Source organism: Carcharodon carcharias, chromosome 18, assembly GCF_017639515.1.
Source record: "Carcharodon carcharias isolate sCarCar2 chromosome 18, sCarCar2.pri, whole genome shotgun sequence".
Classification (NCBI taxonomy): Eukaryota; Metazoa; Chordata; class Chondrichthyes; order Lamniformes; family Lamnidae; genus Carcharodon; species Carcharodon carcharias.
The window spans coordinates 32758903-32781998 of NC_054484.1; the positions used below are offsets into that span (position 1 = coordinate 32758903).

At 41.4% G+C, this 23096-nt stretch overlaps 1 protein-coding gene across 3 annotated transcripts in view; it reads right to left on the reverse strand.

Annotated features, from left to right (window-relative positions):
- The window catches only part of LOC121290377 (zinc finger protein 654-like), a 66470-nt gene that overhangs the window by 26613 nt on the left and 16761 nt on the right, over positions 1–23096 (reverse strand). The window contains exons 3-4 of one of the 3 annotated variants that reach the window (XM_041210770.1): positions 5685–5766; positions 5327–5462 (exon numbers count right to left, since the gene is read on the reverse strand). In XM_041210770.1, the coding sequence (XP_041066704.1) occupies positions 5327–5462; positions 5685–5766 (218 nt within the window). Of the gene's footprint in view, positions 1–5326; positions 5463–5684; positions 5767–23096 lie in introns of those variants that run through there. The other 2 variants (XM_041210771.1, XM_041210772.1) reach the window with 2 other exon arrangements.

A 23096-nucleotide genomic window follows, 5' to 3' on the forward strand; every position in this document is an offset into this window, starting at 1 on the left:
GACAACAGGGGCGCTGGCAATAATTTTCAATACCTCTATGGCCACAGGAGAGGTGCCAATGGACTGCAGGACGGCCAATGTGGTACCGTAATTCAAGAAGGGAGGAAGGGATAAGTCAGGGAACTACAGGCCAGTTAGTCTAACCACAATGGTGGGGAAACTATTGGAAGAAATTCTGAGGGACAGAATTAATCTACAGTTGGAGAGGCAAGGATTAATCAATGACAGTCAGGATGGTTTTGTTAAGGGGAGGTCATGTCTGACCAATTTGATTGAACTTTTCAAAGAGACCAGCTGTGTAGATGAGGGCAATGTATTTGACGTAGTCTACTTGGACTTCAGCAAGGCTTTTGATAAGGTCCCATATGGGAGACTGATAACGAAGCTAAGAGCCCAGTTTGGCAAACTGGATGCAGAATTGGCTGAGTGGCAGGAAGCAGGGGGTGATGGTCGAGGAGTGTTTTAGTGACTAGATACCGATGTCCAGTGAGGTTCCAAAGGGATCAGTGTTGGAGCCCTTGCTGTTTGTGGTATATTTAAACGATTTAGACTTGAATGTAGGAGGGTTGATCAGCAAATTCGCAGATGACATGAAAATTGGTGGGATGGTAAATAGTGAGGAGGATAGCCTTAGATTATAGGAGGATATAGACAGGCTGGTCAGATGGGCTGATCAGTGGCAAATGGAATTTAATCCAGATAAGTGTGAGGTGATGCACTTGGGTAGGGCAAACAAGGCACGGGAATACACGATGAATGGTAGTTCCCTGGGAAGTACCGAGGATCAGAGGGACCTTGGTGTGCATGTCCACTGGTCCATTAAGTAGATAAGGTGGTTAAGAAGGCAAATGGGTTTTGCCTTTATTAGCCGAGGCATAGAATACAAGAGCAGGGAGGTTATGCTGGAACTGTGTAAAACGCTGGTTAGGCCACAGCTAGAGTATTGCGTACAGTTCTGGAATCCACATTATTGGAAGGATGTGAATGCACTAGCGAGAGTGCAGAGGAGATTTACCAGATGTTGCCTGGGCTGGAGAGTTTTAGTTATGAGGAAAGATTGGATAGGCTGGGGTTATTTTCCCTGGAGCTGAGGAGATTGAGGGGGGACATGATTGAGGTGTATAAAATTTTGAGGGGCATAGATAGGGTAGACAGGAAAGAACTTTTCCCCTTGGTAGCTGGATCAATAACCAGGGGGCACAGATTTAAGGGAAGGGGCAGGAGGTTTAGAGGGGATGACAGGAAGAATTTTTTCACCAGAGGGTTGTGGGAATCTGAAACTCACTACCTGAAAGGGCGGTAAAGGCAGAAACCCTCATAACATTTAAGACATATTTGGATGTGCACTTGTGATGCCATAGCTATGGGCCTAGTGCTGGAAAATGGAATTAGAATGGTTAGGTACTTGTTTGACCTACTCGATGGGCTGAAGGGCCTTTTTCTGTGCTGTAGACCTCTATGACTCTATGAATCCGTGCACAGAGTAGTTGAGCATGATTACCTCTCCTCACCCAGTCATTGAACTAGCCAGTTAATTCAGTTATTTTATTTCTGAGGCCACGACACTCTAGCTATCACCTTCTTAAAGCCTGTCACATGATATGAATGCAAGTGGCTGAAAAAGGGAAAAAAATCTTCCCCAGGTTCTGAACACTGTTCCCCATTAAAATAGTGATTCAGAATTCCTTTAAAGTGATCCACTTCTAAAGTTCTGTTGTCACAGTCCTCCTTGCAGTTAGAACTTCAATTTCCCTGAAGTTTGTTTTTCATGGGCTGCACACTGTTCAAACTGGTCAAATCACAAAAATAAGCAAATGGCAATAATTTGATATACCATTTTCTTCTCCATTGTACATTTAAGTAATTAACAAGATTAGTTTCTCTTGGTGAAATGTCACCCACTCACTGTCTCGATCAGCAAAAAACATTTTAGCTCCTCGTAACAGTCAAGACCGTTTGCACTATTAGTTTTCAGTTCAGGTGGCGTGAAAACAGAGTTAAGTTGAGCATAAAAGCCAAAAGCGTTGGAAATACTCAGCACGTCTGGCAGAGAGAAACGGTTTTTCTCTCTCTACAGATGCTGCCAAGCCAGCAGAGTATATCCAGCGCTTTGTTTTAGTTTCAGATTTCCAACATCCACAGTATTTTGTTTTTATTAAGTCGAGCAAATTAGCCAATTGTTGCTATCCACAATGATGGGTCCAGCAATAAGAAACTTTCATTGGTTTAGATAAACCTATTGGCAAAACACCGCTTTATGTACAGGTAAATTCTGATATAACACAACTAATGACATAACACGCTTACTTCATTTTCTCCTGGAACTTCTATATTTAAGGAATGGCGTATGCCAAAGGTATCATTACTATGGTGGAAGTTTCTAGAAAATTCGGACTCAAAAGCTTAAAGTCTGACCACAAAATTAGTACTGAATACTTGAGAGGAACATCTGCATGAGTGAGTTCAACCAAGGTCTACAAATTCCAGGAACAGCAGACAGAGATAAAAGCATTAGACAAAGGAAGGACGGGAAGCTAGGAAAAGGTGGAGGAGTGGCTCTCTTAAATAAGGATGATCTTATTAGAGAGTGATGGCCTAAGTTCAGGAAACCAGGATGTAGAAGCAGTTTGGGTAGAGATGAAAAATGATGAAGACTAGAAATCACTTGTGGGAGTGATGTACAGGCCCCCTAACAAAAACCATATGGTAGGACAAGGTATAAAGGAGGAAATAATTGGGAGCTTGTCAGAAAGGTACAGCGATAATCATGGGGATTTTAATCTACATATGACTGGAAAAATCAGATGGGCAAAGGTAGCCTAGATGAGAAATCATAGAATGTTTTCAGGATAGTTTCTTAGAACAGCATAATCTGGCGCTAACCAGAGAGCAGGCTATACGAGACCTGGTATCGTGCAAAAAGATAGCTTTAATTAATTACCTCATAGGGAAGGTGCCCCTAGGTAGCAGCAATCATGTGATTGAGTTTTATATTCAGTTTGAGGGACAGAAGAGTAGGTCTAAGGCTAGTATTTTAAACTTAAATAATGGCAATTGTGAGGGCATGAAAGCAGAGCTAGCTAAAGTAAACTGGCAAATCAGATTAAGGGTTAGGTCCATAGGGATGCAGTGGCAGGCATTTAAGGAGATATTTCAGAATACACAGAATAGATACATTCCAAAGAGAAAGAAAAGTCCAAGTGCAGGACCCACCACTCATAGTTAAATAAAAAAAGCTTAAGATAGTATCAAACTTAAAGAAAAAGCATATAATTGCGCAAAGATTGGCAGGTCAGAAGATTGGACAGAAAATAAAAAACAGCAAAGAATGACTAAAATATTGATAAGAAAAGAAAAATTAGAGTACGATAAAAAGCTAGCTAGAAATATGAAGAATTTCAATAATTAAAAAAGAATTAAAGCGAGCATTGGTCCTACAGGAAGTGAGTCTGGGGAATTAATGGAAAATAAGGAGATGGCAGATAAATTGAACACATGTTTTACATCGATCCTCACTATAGAGCATTCAAGTAACATCCCAGAAATAGTCATACATCAGGAAATGGAAGGGAGGAGGAAAAAAAATGACAATCACCAGGAAGTGGTACTGTGCAAATTGTTGGAGCTGTGGGCTGACAAGTCCCAAGGGTCCTGATGGACTTCATCCTAGGGTCTTAAAAGTAGTGGCTAGGGAGATGGTTGATGCATTGGTTTTAAATTTCCTAGATTCAGGGAAGGTTCCATTAGACTGGAAAATAGCGAATGCAACTCCTTTATTCAAAAAGAGAGGGAGGCAGAAAGCAAGAAACTATAGGCCAGTTAGTTTAACATCTGTCATAGGGAAAATGTTAGAAACCATTATAGATGTTAAAGCAGAGCACCTGGAAAAATTCAAAGTAATCAGGCAGAGTAAAAACGGTTTTGTGAAAGGGAAATCATGTTTAACCAATTTATTGGAGTTCTTTGAAAGAGTGACATGTGCTGTGGATAAAGAGGATGTACTGTACTTAGATTTCCAGGAGGCATTGATAAGGTGCCACATAAAAGATCATTGCAAAAAATAAAAGCTCATGGTGTAGTGGGTAACATATTGACATGGATAGAAGATTGGCTTGCTAACACGAAACAGAATAGGCATAAATGGGTCATTTTCTGGTTGGCAAGATATAACATGTGGTGTGCCACAGGGATCACTGCTGGGGCCTCAACTTTTTACAATTTATATAAATGACTTGGATAAAAGGACCGAAGGAATGGTTGCTAAATTTGCTGATGACCACAAGATAGGTAGGAAGCCAAGATGTGAAGAAGGCATATGATGGTCACAAAGGGATATAGATACGTTAAGTGAGTGGGCAAAGATCTGGCAAATGGAGTATCGTGTGGGAAAATATGAAATTGTCCACCTTGGCAGTCAAAATAAAACATATTATCTAAGTGTTGCAAAATTACAGAGCTCTGAGGTGCAGAGGGATCTAGGTGTCCTAGTGCATGAATCACAAATGATCAGCATACAGGTTTAGCAAGTAATTACAAAGCTAATAGAATGTTATCATTTATTGTGAGGATAATTGAGTACAAAAGTAGGGAGGTTACGCTTCAGATATACAGGGCATTGGTGAAACCACATCTGGACTACTGTGTACAGTACTGGTCTCATTTTAGGAAGGATGTAAATGCATTGGAAGCAGTTCAGAGAAGGTTTATCAGACTAATACCTGGAATGGGTGGGATGTCTTATAAGGAAAGGTTGGACAAGCTAGGCATGTATCCACTGGGGTTTAGAAGAGTAAGAGGCGACTTGATTGAAACAGAAGATTCTGAGGGATCTTGACAAAGTGGATGTGAAGAGGATGTTTCCTCTTGTGGGAGAATCTAGAACTAACGGTTACTATTTAAAAATAAAGGGTCATATAAGACAGAGATGGAGAAATTTTCTCAGAGGGTCATGAGTCTTTGGAACTCTCTTCCTCAAAAGGTGGTGGAAGCAGAGTCTTGAATATTTTTGAGGTAGATAGATTCTAGATTAACAAGAGGTGAAAGGTTATAGATGAGAATGTGGAGTTGAGTATATAATCAGTTCAGTCATGATCTTATTAAGTGACGGAGCAGGCTCAAGGAGCCGAATGGCCCACTCCAGCTCCTAATTAGTATGTTCGTATCAAATAGCAGCAGCATAACTGCAATGTTCTCCCTGTGGACAAGCCTAAGAATGAAGTTTTAGCAATACCAAGAGCCCACTATAAACATTTCAAATTAGGCTTTGGGGGAAAAACTGCTGTTACCCTGAAGAAAATATTCAATATCAGGATACCAATAACAGTACCTAATTCCTGAGTTACTAACTCTTGGTTAAGGATGGACATCAGTACTTGACTTTGCCATGGACCTCCATTTCTACTCATCCTGTTTAGTACATCAAATTCTGTATTTAAGTCAGTTTGTAAAACATTGTGACACTCCTGTGGAGGAGAAAAAAAAACATAAAATGTTAATGGAAATTAGGAAACAGGATCATAATTACAGGGTTTTAATATAAAAGTGATGCCACAAATAACAGGAGACAAAGCAAGCATTCTGACACAGTGAGCGTAAGCTATAACTTGTATGTTTTATGTATAAAACTAATTTATATAATTAACAACGAAGTCACCAAGACACGAGTGCAAAATAGCAAATATTACCTGAATAGTTTTTAAAAATCCTTCCCAGAATTCTTTTGACGAGTCATCCTCCCTACAATACAGCAATACTTCAAAGCAGCTCCTATAAACAAAGCATGGAAGTTGAAAGTAGAATTATCAGTACAAATATTCCAGTTATTTGGAGACAGAAGAAAAATACAAAAATAACTAACCCACATCTTTGCATCTAAACAAATGCTTCAAAAACCATTAGAGTAACACTCAATGGCTAGCAGCTATGATACACAAAAGCCACCAAAAAGAAAATGTTGGAAACACTCAGATCAGGCAGTAGCTATAAAGAGGGAAACAGAGTTAAACGCTTCAGGTCGATGACCTTTCGTCAGCTGTCAAATTAGATGTACCTTTTAATATGTATTGCAGAAAATTTAATAAGTCTTCTATGGCATACCTCCATGACCATTGGTCAGTCAATATTGGAAAGTGTTCACTGACATAAAAGGTAGTTATGAGAATGTGTATATTCAAGTATACCTTTAAATTCTTTAAAAGAAGTCAAATCTACATAAATTAAATTTATTCCAAAATGTTTTACTGGAAACAAAAGTTACACTACCCTTCACATTCATGTACTGTTGTTTAAATAAAGGATATTTTATACACCACAAATGGGTGCCAAAAATTTCACTTGTTTTGCTTCAAATATTCTCCTCAAAGCTCAGAAAGAAAACCTGTTTTCTTTCTGGAGAAGGGCCTGAGCTCACAACCTTCTAACCAAGAAACAAGAGTGCTACCAGTTGAGGCTAGGTTATGGAACATACATTGCATAATGGGCAGAAGTTTGACTGGTCCCTCAGCTATGCTGAATGACATAGTTGAGATCTCCACAGATTTAACAGATTTTCCTGCTTATTGGTATATCAAAATACACAGTGTGCTATGAAACTGCATATCACTGCAAATGATTGATAATACCAAAACATAAAGTCTGGATTTTCCTGAAGAATCCATGTTTACCAGAGCAGGGTGGGACTTTAGCCTGACTGCTTACTCCAGAGTTGACCCAGCTAAGGCAATAATGCAGCATAGCAATAAGGGTAATGATAACCAGAGTATGACAGGAATGGAAAGAGCATACAAACATAACAGTGTGCCAGCAAATAATGTCAGAGTAAAGAATAAGGCAGAATTAAAAGCTCTTTATCTGAATGCACACAGCATTCATCACACGATGGATGAATTGATAGCACATATATAAATAAATGATAAGCATTAGAGAGACAAGATTGCAAAGTGGCCATGGCTGGGACCTGAATATTTGAGGGTATTTGACATTTTGGAAGGATAGGATGGAGGGAAAGGAGGTGGGATAGCTCTGTAAATAAAGGGTGAGGTCAGTACAGTAGTAAGAAAAGTTCTTGGTTCAGAAGATCACGATGTAGAACTTTTGGGTGGAGATAAGAAATGGCAAAGGAAAGTCATTGATGGGAGGTAGTTTGCAGGCCCCTTGACAGCAGCTACATTGTAAGACAGAGTATAAAAAAAGAAATAATGGGGATGGTAAGAAAGGTACTACAATAACTGTGGGAGATTTTAATCTTCATATAGATTGGACAAATTAAATTGGCAAAGGTAGCCTGGAGGCAGCAAGGAAAAGCTGTTTGCTGCTAGCTACTAGGCTGGAATGCTAGTGCAAGCTTGCCCTCTGGGTAAGGAGAAGTAACCTACAAAGATTTGTGGTCTTGGAAGATTCGTCCTGGCAAGGCCAGAAGGAATCACTGGAGTGAGCCTTGTGGGCGGAAGACAGTTCGGCAATTCTCAAAAGACCAAGGGACAGGGCTTTTGACAGACACTTAAATTTACAATGCGGCAAAGTGGGGAGAAGTGAATCTACTAAAGCTGGGAATAAGTCTGGACTGTTTCCTGTAGAGACTGAAACTCTGTGGAGAGCATGCTGTAAAGTATATCCATGCTGTATGGGGTTATCGGTTGTGTTGAGACATAAATAAGGGTTATCTTTTCTGTAGTTGTCTACTAAGTATTGTTTAGTCAGAGTTGATTTTAGTTTGTTTGTTTGTTACAGTAAAACTTAAAATCTTGTCACGGGGTTTCTAAGTTGGTCACCAGGAATTCAAATCTGTTTTTAGAAGTTTTCAGTCTGGGAAAAGGCTATTTTAGACATGGTAATGTGTCTTGAGATGGGATTAATTAATGACCTCATAGTAAAGGATCGTCTAGGTAAGAGCAATCATAAAATGATACAATTTCACACTCAGTTTGAGGGTGAGAAATGTGGGTCTGAAACTAGAGTCTTCAACTTAAATAAAGGCAATTACAAGAATATAAAGATAGCATTCACTCAAGTGACTGGGAAAAAAGATTTAAAATGTAGGATGGTAGAGATGCAGCGGCACACATTTAAGGAGATATTTAATAGCCCTCAAAGATATATTCCATTGAAAATGAAAGACTATGAGAAGGATGCACCATCTGTGGCTAACTAAGAAAGTTAATGATGGTAATAAGTTTATAAAAAGGCCACACAATGCTGCAAAGATTGGTGGTAGGCCAGAAGATTGGAACATTTTAGAAACCAGCAAAGGATGAATAAAAAATGAATAAACAAGGAAAAAATGGAGTATGAGAGAAAACAATGTATGTAAAAATGGAATAAAAATATAAAAATTTCAACACGTACATACAAAGAAAAAGAGTAGTTAATGTGCACATTGGTCCCTTAGAGGGTGAGACTGGGCAGTTAATGATGAAAAACAAGGAAATAGCAGAGATTTTGAAGAAATGTTTTGTATCTGTCTTCACAGTGCAACACACAAAAAGCTTTTCTTCTATTCTTGAGATGCAAGAGATAAAAGGGAATGAGGAACTAAAAACAATTACTATCACTACAGAAAAACACTGGGAAAACTAATTGGGGCTATAGATTGACAAGTCTTCTGGGCCTGATGGTCTGCATCCTGGACTCCACAGGGTGCTAAATAGTAAAAATTAAACCATGGAATCTTGTGGCTTCATCTTTTCAGTAAGTAACTGGTTATGGATTTCTCTTAAAAAAAATTACTGGTCTCAACCGAGATCGCAAACGCGTGGAGGAGCTGGACAGTGAACCACCCACTACTGTAGAGCACAACAAGACCATCTCATCAGTGGTAAAATCCTGGGATTCCACTTGAAATCATCAAAAGTGGAAAACTGGTACTGCTGCAGCATCTCTACAAACTTGTCTCTGTTGGAAGGAAAGATCCGTGCCTCAAGATATGCGTGGTGCAAACATAGTCACCATGAAAAAAAGCAAAGGGAATTGCAGTGACTGCAAAAATTACCAAGGCATCTCCTTGCTAACTATCGTGGAGGAAGTCTTTGCTCACATTTCTCTGACCAGATTGCAGAACGTGGCGTCATGTATCTATCCTGAGTCTTAGTGTGGCTTCCGAGTTGGCAGATCGACAACTGACATGATTTTCTCACATTGGCGGTTACAGGGCAAGTGCCGTGACAGCACAAGCTATTCTATAGTCGCTTTCACTGACCTCACCAGACCTTTAATCTAGTCAGCATAGATGGACTTTCAAACTGCTGCGTCTTGGACTCTCGTGTGTCATTTTCTCATTCTACGAGAAAATGCAGTTCTGTCAGTTACAATGGAGTAACATCAGATGCTTTCAAGATCAGCAGCGAATTAAGCAGGGCTTGATTCCTGACGCAACTCTCTTTGGCATATTCTTCTCCATGCAGCTATTATATACTGTCGGTGACTCAAACAAGGATGTTCACCTGCATGCTGATGGCAAGTTGTGTAACTTGGCAAGACTGCATGCCAAGACCAAAGTAAGTAAAGTCCTATTCTGAGAGTTGCTGTTTGGTGATGATGACGCACTGGCATCCCACAATGTCGTTCACTTGCAGAAGCTTGTAGATCAGTTCTCCCGAACCTGCAAGGAGTCTGGACTGACGATCAGTGTCAGGAAGACCATAGTAATGGGCTAGGACATAGAAACTCCAACTTCCACCAACACTAGAGATCGCTGACAGCTTCACAAAGCTTGAATCAACAATCACCAGCAACCTAATGGGAGGGAAGATCTTGTCACAAGGGACAAAGTATATGAGAAACTAATGGGACTAAAGGCAGACAAGTCACCAGAACCTGATGGCCTGCATCCAAGGGTTTTAAAGGAAGTGGCTGCAGAGATAGTGGAGGCATTGGTTGAAATATTCCAGAACTCACTGGATTCCGGGTAGACCTCAGTGGATTGGAAGGGAGGCAAAAAACAGGAAACTATAAGCCAGCCAGCCCAACATCTGTCATTGGGAAAATGCTAGAGCCATTACTGATTCAGAAAAAGCAGGGCATTTAGAAAAGCTTAATGCAATCAAACATGGTTTTGTGAAAGGGAAATCATATTTGACAACGTTGCTAGAGTTCTTTGAGGATATAACAAGCAGAGTTGATAAAGTAGATGTAGTGTATTTGGATTTCCAGAAGGTGTTCAATAATGCACCACACAAAAGGTTATTGCACAAGATAGGAGCTCACGGTATTGGCAGTAATGTATTAGCATGGATTGTGGATTGGTTAACACTCAGAAGACGGAGTCGGGGTTAATGAGTCTTTTTCAAGTTGGAAAGACGTAACTAGTGGAGTCTCACAAGGGTCAATCCTAGGGCCTCAATTAGTAACTACCTATATCAATGACATGGAGGAGGGGGCAAATTGTAATGTATCCAAATTTGCTGTCAATACAAAAAGAGGTGGGAGGGCATATTGTGATGAGGACATAAAGAATCTGCAAGGGGATATAGATAAGTTGAGTGGGTAGGCATAAACTTGCAGGTGCAGCAAGTAATTAAGGCGGCAAATGGATTTTGGCCTGTATCACTAGGGGGGTTAGAATTTAAAAATAGGGAAGTCTTGTTATACCCATACAGGGTGTTGGTGAGGCCACACCTGAGTACTGTGTACAGTTTTGGTCCCCATATTTAAGGAAGGATATACTGGCATTGGAGGCAATTCAAAAGATTCACTAGGCTGATTCCTGGGATGAAGGGGTTGATTTATCAAGAACAGCTAAACAGGTTAGAGTTTAGAAGAATGAGGGGTGGTCTTATTGAAACACACAAGATTCTGAGGGGACTTGACAGGGTAGATGCTGAGATGTTTCCACTAGTGGAGGGATCTCGAACTAGGTACATAGAATAAGGGGACACTCATTTAAAACTGAGAGGCAAAGGGATTTCTTCACTCAGAGGGTAGCGAATGTCGGAAATTCTCTACCTTAGAGAGCTGTGGAGGCTGGATCACTGAAAGTATTTAGAGGAGGTAGACAGATGTTTGAAATATTGGGGAGTTAAGGGCTATGAGGAGCTAGCACGAAAGAGGAGTTGAGGCCTGGGCAGATCAGCCATGATCTTACTGAATGGCCATGCAGGCTTGAGGGGCTGAATGGCTCGTTGTTTCTTTTTCTTAAGTTCTTATGTCCTTTGATGCAGAAATCAGCAATAGGGCTGCCAAGGCTACAACTGTGATGTCAAAGTTGAGAAAACAACAGCAAACTAGCCAAAAATACAAAATTCTGTGTGTAACAGGCCGGTGTTATCAGTAGCAAGGCATGGACAACTTACACAAGCCAAGCAAAACAGCTTTCACCTCTGCTGCCTCAGATGTATATTGGGCATCTCCTGGCAGGACAGAGTGCCGAATATAAAAGTACACCGACATGCAGGGATCTCCAGCATATTTGCTCTGTTGAGTCAGCGGCGAATCCATTAGCTGGGTCATGTACGCCAAATACATGATTGCTGCATTCCCTAAGACATGCTCTTTGGCAAGCTCGCTACCAGCACAAGACTAACAGATCACTCACATCTGTAATACAAGAGCATCTGAAAGTGAAATCACAAGTTGACCAGGATCGAAGTTGATGTATTGAAGTCCTAGCTGCTGACCAGAGTGCCTTGAACTGAGCATTCAGGAAGGGCGTGAAAAAGGCACTCAATGACCAGATGGCGAAAGAGAGTCCGGAAGGAAAACAAATGTCAACTTTGGGCCAACGCTATTCATCTGTGCCAGTGGTGGAAGGGATTGCCACTCAAGACGGCCTCTACAGCTATAGACGGTGCTCAACGCAGACGTAACATGTGCCCTGAGCACAGTGCATCATCTCCCGAGACAGAGCAATTTCTACTTACTTACCTTGGAAGCAGTTCAGAGAAGGTTCACTAGGTTGATTCCTGGGATTAAGGAGTCATCTTATGAGGCAAGTTTGAGCAGGTTGGACCTATATTCATTAAAGTTTAAGATGGAGATGAGGAGGAATTTCTTTTCTCAGAGTCCTGTAAATCTTTGGAATTCTCTACCCTAGAGAGCTGTGTAGGCCGAGTCACTGAATTTATTCAAGGCTGAAATAGATGGATTCTTGAACTAAAGGGGAGTCACCGGTTAAAGGCGAACAGGCAGGAATGTGGAGTTAGACCAAGATCAGAACAGTCATTATAGTATTGAATGGCAGAGCAGACTCGAAGAGCCATATGAGCTGCTCCTGCTTCTATTCATGTTCTATTGTGAGCTACTTTGAGATTTCTGCAAAGTCTGCCCAAGTTTATCAAAATAAAAGTTACCTTTTCTCTCGCCCTTAAAAAAAAATGCTTATTTTCATCAGTTCTCCCAGAAGAATACTTTAAAGATCAAGGTCTATTGTTAGCATGGTTCCAACAGCAATGGTTAATATCTTGCTCAAGTGATCATTATTCACAAATTAACCTTGTTATTGAGCATTGACAGCCTGATCACAGGGGCTGCCATAGTTGAGCCCATCTGTCCACATTAAAAGTCCAAGCAAATGTACTTCCAGCAGTGTTTCCTGGATAAGAACTCAGCCTGATTTTTTTTTTATCCCTCGGGATCTTGAGGCCTGTTGAATTGCTCCTACATTTGCTGAAAGAGGCTGAGATCAAGCCTACACATCTTATTGGATAAACTTGCTGAGCTACTGAACGAGCATTAAAGTAAAATAAACCCAGTGTTTTTACAAGTATTTTTTATAATGTTCATGAAGTTCCTTGGGAAGTTTTGCTACATTAAAGGTGCAATATTAAAGCAAGTTGATGTTGTTGAGAAGGTTAAGACTCGGGCCATATTTTTGAAATGATCAAGAGTGCAAGAAGATTTTAATATTTGATATTATCACCTACTTAAAATAAGAAAACTGAACATAATATTTATTTTATTCATTCACATGACTGAGCATTGCATTGTCAGCTTTATTGCCCATACCCAAATGTCCTCAAGAAGGTGGTGGTAAGCTGTGCAGTCCACATGGTGGACATACTCCTAAAGTACTTTAATTTGCTAGGGCTCCTTGATTCCTCATCCGGTCAAATACTGCCTTAACATTTAAGGACAGTAATTCTTGCCTCACCTCTAGAATTCTGCTCTTTTGTCCATTTCTGGGCCAATATTGGAATAAGGTCTGGAACCATATGGTCCTGGCAGAACCCAAACTGAGCAGCGAAGAACAGGTTATTGGAGAGTAAATGTGGCTTGACAGCACTGTTAATGACACCTTCCAAAATTTTGATGACAATAGGTCAAAGGGACAGTAATTGACTAGAGTGAATGTGTCCTCTTTTTTTGGAAAGGACATACCTGGGCAATTTCCCACTTTGTCAGGTAGATACCAGTGCTGAAGCTGTACTGGAACACCTTGGCTAGGGGCACAGCTAACTTTGGAATGCAAATCTTTAGCTCAGCCCCCAGGTTTTTCTCAGGGCCCATAACCTTTGCCATATCCAGTGAAAATTTCTTGATAACATGTGGAGTGAAATGAATTGGCTGAAGACTGGTTTCTGTAACGATGGGCACCTCAAGAGGAGACTAAGGTGGATCATCCACCTGCCACTTATGACAGAAGATAACTGTAAATGTTTCAGCTTTGTCTTCTGTACTCATGCTGGGTTCTACCATCACTGACAATGGGGATGTTCATAGAACCTCCCCTCTTCTAGTTAGTTCTTTAATTGTCCATCGTCATTCACGACTGGTCGTGGTAGGACTGTAGAATTTTGATCCAATTCACTGGTTACCAAGTTGCTTAGCTCTGTCTCTATCACAGTGCCTTTGCTGTTTAACATGCATATAGTCCTGTGTTGTAACTCTACCAGATTGGCACCTAACTTTTAGGTGTGCCTGGTGCTCTTCCTGGTATGCTCTTCTACACTCTTCATTGAACCAGAGTTGGCCTCTTGGCTTCATGGTAATGGTAGAGTGAAGGATATGTCAGGCCATGAGGTTACGGATTGTGGTGGAGTACAGTTCTGCTGCTGATGGGCCACAGTGCCCAGTTTTGAGCTACTAGATAGGTTCTGAAACCAATGAAGGAAGCTCTTGCATTCTACTCTGCTCATCAACAGTCAATCTTCCTATTCCGATTGCTGAATAAGCTTACTCTTTAGAATGACTTCCTATATTCTTAGTATGCATTTGCACGCACATATTTTGTAACTTCCTATGCCACCAGATGTTCATCTCATTAGCAAGGGCTTTTTAATGTAACAATACATAATCTTTCACTTTCAATTTCCAAAGTTAATATTGTTCCAATGCGTGTTACAGGATAAATTACAAAGTAATGCAATCATATGTTATGAAGTTTGTTAGAAGTGCACACTGTAAAATTCCAATTTACATGGTGGTGTTAGGAACCAATGGATTGTTTATCATACCAGTACATTTGCATCAACATGCTCACAACATAAAGACTTGATAGACATGCTTGGTATCCTGGCTTCTGCTCCAACCTGGAGCCTGAATCCAGGCACAAATATTCAAAGGCAGCACTGCTGGTTAATTAATCTTGCTGCCCACATCAACTGCTTTGGACTATACTCTGCAGTAATACTAAAACAAAATTTAAAATGTAAAATCTGCCACATGTTACCTTTTTTTAAAAAATTAGGCAGAAATCATTCCAATGATTATACCCAAGCAAATGGAATCCAGCTACAGAAATAACAACTGACAACCCTACAGGTTCATAACAAGGCAAATACCAGATGCATCTAGGAATAAGCCACAGAAAGGCACATTTAAAATCAAATCAAGAGTCCAGCTGGGGACAAGTAGTTAGAATATAAAATTAACATTTTAAACATATTATAAGACGTATACTTTATACATTTACGCCAGGAGATTTCTGACTCTATTACTGACAACTGTTTCATCTGCAATACATTAAGTTCTCCATCTTTTTATGAAAACAACAAATTGCTTTAGTTTTGATCTAGTCACAATTATTTAAATTCAACATGAACTAGACAGAGAACTTTTTGCAAGTTAGCATTAAAATTTTCACGATTAAATTAAGCATTAAGTTTATTTAAATGAATTATATTCCTTCGACTGTGCTTTGTTTTAATCTTTATAAAAGTTATTACTTTTCTCTTTCCGGTTTTGAAACTATAAACTTGCCCCCATCAAGAATTAAAACATGTGGTATTTGTTTTTGTAAAAGCCCTTGAATAATTACTTCTTCTATTCTTGATCGCTGCATTTCCCTCTAATTTTCAAGCTCACCCAACACCCAAACAGACTGGTTAAATTACTGAGATAAAAACAAAAAAACTGCGGATGCTGGAAATCCAAAACAAAAACAGAATTACCTGGAAAAACTCAGCAGGTCTGGCAGCATCGGCGGAGAAGAAAAGAGTTGACGTTTCGAGTCCTCATGACCCTTCGACAGAACTTGAATTCGAGTCCAAGAAAGAGTTGAAATATAAGCTGGTTTAAGGTGTGTGGGGGGGGGGGCGGAGAGAGAGAGAGAGAGAAGTGGAGGGGGTTGTGGTTGTAGGGACAAACAAGCAGTGATAGAAGCAGATCATCAAAAGATGTCAACAACAATACAACAAAAGAACACATAGGTGTTAAAGTTGGTGATATTATCTAAACGAATATGCTAATTAAGAATGGATGGTAGGGCACTCAAGGTATAGCTCTAGTGGGGGTGGGGAGAGCATAAAAGATTTTAAGATATTTAAAAATAATGGAAATAGGTGGGAAAAGAAAAATCTATATAATTTATTGGAAAAAAAAAGGAAGGGGGAAACAGAAAGGGGGTGGGGATGGGGGAGGGAGCTCACGACCTAAAGTTGTTGAATTCAATATTCAGTCCGGAAGGCTGTAAAGTGCCTAGTCGGCAGATGAGGTGTGGTTCCTCCAGTTTGCGTTGGGCTTCACTGGAACAATGCAGCAAGCCAAGGTCAGACATGTGGGCAAAAGTACAGGGTGGAGTGTTAAAATGGCAAGCGACAGGGAGGTTTGGGTCATTCTTGCGGACAGACGGCAGATGTTCTGCAAAGCGGTAGCCCAGTTTACGTTTGGTCTCTCCAATGTAGAGGAGACCACATTGGGAGCAACGAATGCAGTAGACTCCTTTCAAGTGAAGCAGCATTTCACTTGCATTTCCCCCAACTTAGTCTACTGCATTCGTTGCTCCCAATGTGGTCTCCTCTACATTGGAGAGACCAAACGTAAACTGGGCGACTGCTTTGCAGAACACCTGCCGTCTGTCCGCAAGAATGACCCAAACCTCCCTGTCGCTTGCCATTTTAACACTCCACCCTGCTCTCTTGCCCACATGTCTGTCCTTGGCTTGCTGCATTGTTCCAGTGAAGCCCAACGCAAACTGGAGGAACAACACCTCATCTTCCGACTAGGCACTTTACAGCCTTCTGGACTGAATATTGAATTCAACAACTTTAGGTCGTGAGCTCCCTCCCCCATCCCCACCCCCTTTCTGTTTCCCCCTTCCTTTTTTTTCCAATAAATTATATAGATTTTTCTTTTCCCACCTATTTCCATTATTTTTAAATATCTTAAAATCTTTTATGCTCTCCCCACCCCCACTAGTGCTATACCTTGAGTGCCCTACCATCCATTCTTAATTAGCACATTCGTTTAGATAATATCACCAACATTAACACCTATGTGTTCTTTTGTTCTATTGTTGTTGACATCTTTTGATGATCTGCTTCTATCACTGCTTGTTTGTCCCTACAACCACACCCTCCCTCCACTTCTCTCTCTCTCTCTCTCTCCGCCCCCCCCACACACCTTAAACCAGCTTATATTTCAACTCTTTCTTGGACACGAACTCAAGTTCTGTCGAAGGGTCATGAGGACTCGAAACGTCAACTCTTTTCTTCTCCGCCGATGCTGCCAGACCTGCTGAGTTTTTCCAGGTAATTCTGTTTTTGTTCTGGTTCAATTACTATTGTATCAGCCTTTAACTGTTTCGTGCATAATGTTGCCAAATTATGACATTTGTTGTCTTTCTTTCTTTTAATGGGTGATTATTTCATTTCAGTCAACTCCTTCGGTTAAATTAAAACTTAACTCCTTCCTATGCTGAGAACAAAAGACAAGGTGAAACCAATTATTAAAATTAAAGTTGTATTAAGTATAGGCTGCAGACAGCTGTCACCAGACAATGCAGACTTCTCCTGATCACCCTATAGGGCTAACGTGAGAAATTTCCTGTGGAGCTATTTCAGAAATCAGCAGACCAATTTTCTGATAAAAGGGAAGTTTCAGGGTGGATAGCCTCTTTGTGGGTCAACATCTATTAGATAAGAGATAAAAACAAAAAAACTGCGGATGCTGGAAATCCAAAACAAAAACAAAAACAGAATTACCTGGAAAAACTCAGCAGGTCTGGCAGCATCGGCGGAGAAGAAAAGAGTTGACGTTTCGAGTCCTCATGACCCTTCGACAGAACTTGAATTCGAGTCCAAGAAAGAGTTGAAATATAAGCTGGTTTAAGGTGTGGGGGGAGGGGGGAGGGGGGAGGGCCGGGGGGGGGGGGGGGCGGAGAGAGAGAGAGAGAAGTGGAGGGGGGCTGTGGTTGTAGGGACAAACAAGCAGTGATAGAAGCAGATCATCAAAAGATGTCAACAACAATAGAACAAAAGAACACATAGGTGTTAAAGTTGGTGACATTATCTAAACGAATGTGCTAATTAAGAATGGATGGTAGGGCACTCAAGGTATAGCTCTAGTGGGGGTGGGGAGAGCATAAAAGATGTAAAAAAAAAATAATAAATAAATATATTTTTTTTTCTCTTTTTATAATTGAAGTAGGTGGGAAAAGGAAAATCTATGTAATTTATTGGAAAAAAAAGAGAAAAGGAAGGGGGAAACAGAAAGGGGATGGGGATGGGGGAGGGAGCTCACGACCTAAAGTTGTTGAATTCAATATTCAGTCCGGATGGCTGTAAAGTGCCTAGTCGGAAGATGAGGTGTTGTTCCTCCAGTTTGCGTTGGGCTTCACTGGAACAATGCAGCAAGCCAAGGACAGATATGTGGGCAAGAGAGCAGGGTGGAGTGTTAAAATGGCAAGCGACAGGGAGGTTTGGGTCATTCTTGCGGACAGACGGCAGGTGTTCTGCAAAGCGGTCGCCCAGTTTACGTTTGGTCTCTCCAATGTAGAGGAGACCACATTGGGAGCAACGAATGCAGTAGACTAAGTTGGGGGAAATGCAAGTGAAATGCTGCTTCACTTGAAAGGAGTGTTTGGGTCCTTGGACGGTGAGAAGAGAGGAAGTGAAGGGGCAGGTATTGCATCTTTTGCGTGGGCATGGGGTGGTGCCATAGGAGGGGGTTGAGGAGTAGGGAGTGATGGAGGAGTGGACCAGGGTGTCCCGGAGGGCGCGATCCCTACGGAATGCCGATAGGGGGGGTGAAGGGAAGATGTGTTTGGTGGTGGCGTCATGCTGGAGTTGGCGGAAATGGCGGAGGATGATCCTTTGAATGCGGAGGCTGGTGGGGTAATAAGTGAGGACAAGGGGGACCCTATCATGTTTCTGGGAGGGAGGAGAAGGCGTGAGGGCGGATGCGCGGGAGATGGGCCAGACACGGTTGAGGGCCCTGTCAACGACTGTTGGTGGAAAACCTCGGTTAAGGAAGAAGGAGGACACGTCAGAGGTACTGTTTATGAAGGTAGCATCATCGGAACAGATGCGACGGAGGCGAAGGAACTGAGAGAATGGGATGGAGTCCTTACAGGAAGCGGGGTGTGAGGAGCTGTAGTCGAGACAGCTGTGGGAGTGGGTGGGTTTGTACTGTCCACCAATAGAAACGGCCCCCTTCCACAACTCTTTCTCCGGTACATCGATGATTACTTCGGTGCTGCTTCATGCTCTCATCGAGACTTGAAAAAATTTATTAATTTTGCTTCCAATCTCCACCCCTCCATCATTTTCACGTGGTCCATCTCTGACACTTCCCTTCCCTTCCTTGACCTCTCTGTCTCAATCTCTGGTGATAGACTGTCCACCAATATCCATTACAAACCCACCGACTCCCACAGCTATCTCGACTACAGCTCCTCACACCCCGCTTCCTGTAAGGACTCCATCCCATTCTCTCAGTTCCTTCGCCTCCGTCGCATCTGTTCCGATGATGCTACCTTCAAAAACAGTTCCTCTGACATGTCCTCCTTCTTCCTTAACCGAGGTTTTCCACCAACGGTCGTTGACAGGGCCCTCAACCGTGTCCAGCCCATCTCCCGCGCATCCGCCCTCACGCCTTCTCCTCCCTCCCAGAAACATGATAGGGTCCCCCTTGTCCTCACTTATCACCCCACCAGCCTCCGCATTCAAAGGATCATCCTCCGCCATTTCCGCCAACTCCAGCATGATGCCACCACCAAACACATCTTCCCTTCACCCCCCCTATCGGCATTCCGTAGGGATCGCTCCCTCCGGGACACCCTGGTCCACTCCTCCATCACCCCCTACTCCTCAACCCCCTCCTATGGCACCACCCCATGCCCACGCAAAAGATGCAATACCTGCCCCTTCACTTCCTCTCTCCTCACCGTCCAAGGACCCAAACACTCCTTTCAAGTGAAGCAGCATTTCACTTGCATTTCCCCCAACTTAGTCTACTGCATTCGTTGCTCCCAATGTGGTCTCCTCGACATTGGAGAGACCAAACGTAAACTGGGCGACCACTTTGCAGAACACTTGCCGTCTGTCCGCAATAATGACCCAAAACTCCCTGTCGCTTGCCATTTTAACACTCCACCCTGCTCTCTTGCCCACATGTCTGTCCTTGGCTTGCTGCATTGTTCCAGTGAAGCCCAACGCAAACTGGAGGAACAACACCTCATCTTCCGACTAGCCACTTTACAGCCATCCGGACTGAATATTGAATTCAACAACTTTAGGTCATGAGCTCCCTACCCCATCCCCACCCCCTTTCTGTTTCCCCCTTCCTTTTCTCTTTTTTTTTTCCAATAAATTATATAGATTTTCCTTTTCCCACCTATTTCAATTATAAAAAGAGAAAAAGAAAAAAAAAATTATTTATTTATTATTTTATTTATTTTTTTTTTTACATCTTTTATGCTCTCCCCACCCCCACTAGAGCTATACCTTGAGTGCCCTACCATCCATTCTTAATTAGCACATTCGTTTAGATAATATCACCAACTTTAACACCTATGTGTTCTTTTGTTCTATTGTTGTTGACATCTTTTGATGATCTGCTTCTATCACTGCTTGTTTGTCCCTACAACCACACCCCCACTCCACTTCTCTCTCTCTCTCTCTCTCTTTCCGCCCCCCACACACACACCTTAAACCAGCTTATATTTCAACTCTTTCTTGGACTCGAACTCAAGTTCTGTCGAAGGGTCATGAGGACTCGAAACGTCAACTCTTTTCTTCTCCGCCGATGCTGCCAGACCTGCTGAGTTTTTCCAGGTAATTCTGTTTTAGTTTTTGTTTTCTATTAGATAAGATATTGTTACACTGAGTATTTGGGATGGAGATAGCTGTGGAGCACATTCCCATCCTTCACTGTATTCTTGCTTCATTGAACCTATTTTTCTTTCAAATAATTAATTTTCTGGTCAGAATATGTGCAACTTGAAACATTGCTTGCCATGAAGTAGTTTTCTGCTTTCTTGTCAACAAGTACATCTTCAGTTCTATTTGCTCATTGTGATTGGGAGCACATTCTTCAGTGAAAGGAAGCCCAAAAAGTAGCATCTGCAATTTGTATCTTGCAGCAAATAAAATATTTTATACATTCTCTTTAAAAAGTAGGATTCTCAATTTGATTATAGAGGGGATGAAGTTCAACAGAAATAAAATCACAATTTATTGGCCCCAATTTTGCAGTTGTAATAACAGCAAAGCCCGTTAGATTTGCTGTCATTTCAACTGTGAAACTAACAGTGTTCTGAAATCCACATGTGCATCGTTAAACACAGAAATCCAGAAGTTGATGCCAGTGGTTACCTGCTCCTTCAAAGGGTACAAAGTCCCCACAGATGGAAATCTTAAACCACTTGAATTGGTGTGAACTTTCACTTTTTGTACACTAATCTTGTTGTAAAAACCCTCAACTAAGTAATGCCTTATTGAAGGAGGTATAACTGGGTTTTGAAATGGTGTGAAGAGAAGAGCAATACTTCTTCAAGGTAGGCAATCTCTGAAGAGAAGTGGCAGTCAATTAAACACTAAGATAAAAGCAAAAAGCTGCGGATGCTGGAAATCCAAAACAAAAATAAAAATACCTGGAAAAACTCAGCAGGTCTGACAGCATCTGCGGAGAAGAACACAGTTAACGTTTCGAGTCCTGTTCTGTTGAAGAGTCATATGGACTCAAAACGTTAACTGTGTTCCTCTCCGCCAATGCTGTCAGGCCTGCTGAGTTTTTCCAGGTATTTTTATTTTTGTTTTGTATTTCCAGCATCCGCAGTTTTTTGCTTTTATTTTGAAATGGTGTATTGGGTCATAATTACTGAACAACCTCTCTGGTCCTGGAAGAGTAATTTTATGTTGTTGAATGTCAAGTTTCTCCATTTTGATAAAATATTCAAAACAAAAACAAAAATACCTGGAAAAACTCAGCAGGTCTAGCAGCATCTGTGGAGAGGAGCATAGTTAACGTTTCGAGTCCGTATGACTCTTCAACAGAACTAAGGAATAATAGAAAAGGGGTGAAATATAAGCTGGTTTAAGGGGAGCGTGGGACAAGAAAAGCTGGAGAGAGGGCCAGTGATAGGTGGAGATAACCAAAAGATGTCACAGACAGAAGGACAAAGAGGTGTTGAAGGTGGTAATATCTAAAGGAATGTGCTAATTAAGGGTAGAAAGCAGGACAAGCAAGGTACAGATAGCCCTAGTGGGGGTGGGGTGGGGTGAAGGAATCGAAAAAGGCTAAAAGGTAGAGATAAAACAATGGATGGAAATACATTTAAAAATAATGGAAATAAGGGGGAAAAGAAAAATCTATATAAATTATTGGAAAAAACAAAAAGGAGGGGGCGAAATTGGAAAGGGGATGGGGATGGAGGAGAGAGTTCATGATCTAAAATTGTTGAACTCAATATTCAGTCTGGAAGGCTGTAAAGTGCCTAGTTGGAAGATGAAGTGCTGTTCCTCCAGTTTGCGTTGAGCTTCACTGGAACAATGCAGCAAGCCAAGGATGGACATGTGGGCATGAGAGCAGGGTGGAGTGTTGAAATGGCCAGCGACAGTGAGGTCTGGATAATGCTTGCGGACAGACCAAAGGTGTTCTGCAAAGCGGTCACCCAGTCTGCGTTTGGTCTCTCCAATGTAGAGGAAACCGAAATATTCCCCTGGTTTTTAAACTTAAAATTCTGAGTTTAGGATATTTCAGCTTCTACCTTAATCCTACATATATGTCCCAATCTTTATCTTGCTCTCAGTAAAATAACTAAAGAATGAAGCGAATTTTACCTTTTGGTTTGCAGTAAGAATTCTTCAATATGATTGGCTGCTCAGCCTGTTTGATAACATCAAGGCTGCTGGGCTTAGCAACAAAACCAAATTAACATTGGGAAAAGTGAGATCCACACCTAAGAGGTCACTACACCTTTGAGGGCAGTTTTCTTAGAGTTCAATGGCCTGGGTTGCCACTTTGCCGCCAAATGTAAAATCCAGGGCATCACAGAATTAAATTTAGAAAGTTTGGATGACAGCTCTAGCACAAAGGATCACAGGTTCATGGGAAACAAACCAACCAGTGTTACGTAAATCACAAACAGCATTGGTGCAATAAAGCAGTCACAAAAGGCTTATCTTACATGAATCAATACTGAAGATATTTTTATAAATGCTATAAACTACACATTTATTAAAAGTTACAAAATAGGATACCAAGTTACAAAAGCACAAGATCATTTTTTTTTTTAAATATGTAAACTGCCTACCCCTCCCAAACAAGGTGATGACAGATGGGTAGTAATGGAGATAAATTCATTATCCTATTCGATGCTGATTACAAGAGATATGTAGAGTGGGTGGAAAAGTGGGGTTAAAGCCCAAGATCAGCCATGATCATGTTGAACAGCAGAGCCGGCTCAACGGGCCATATGTTCTACTCCTCCAATTTCCTGTGTTCTT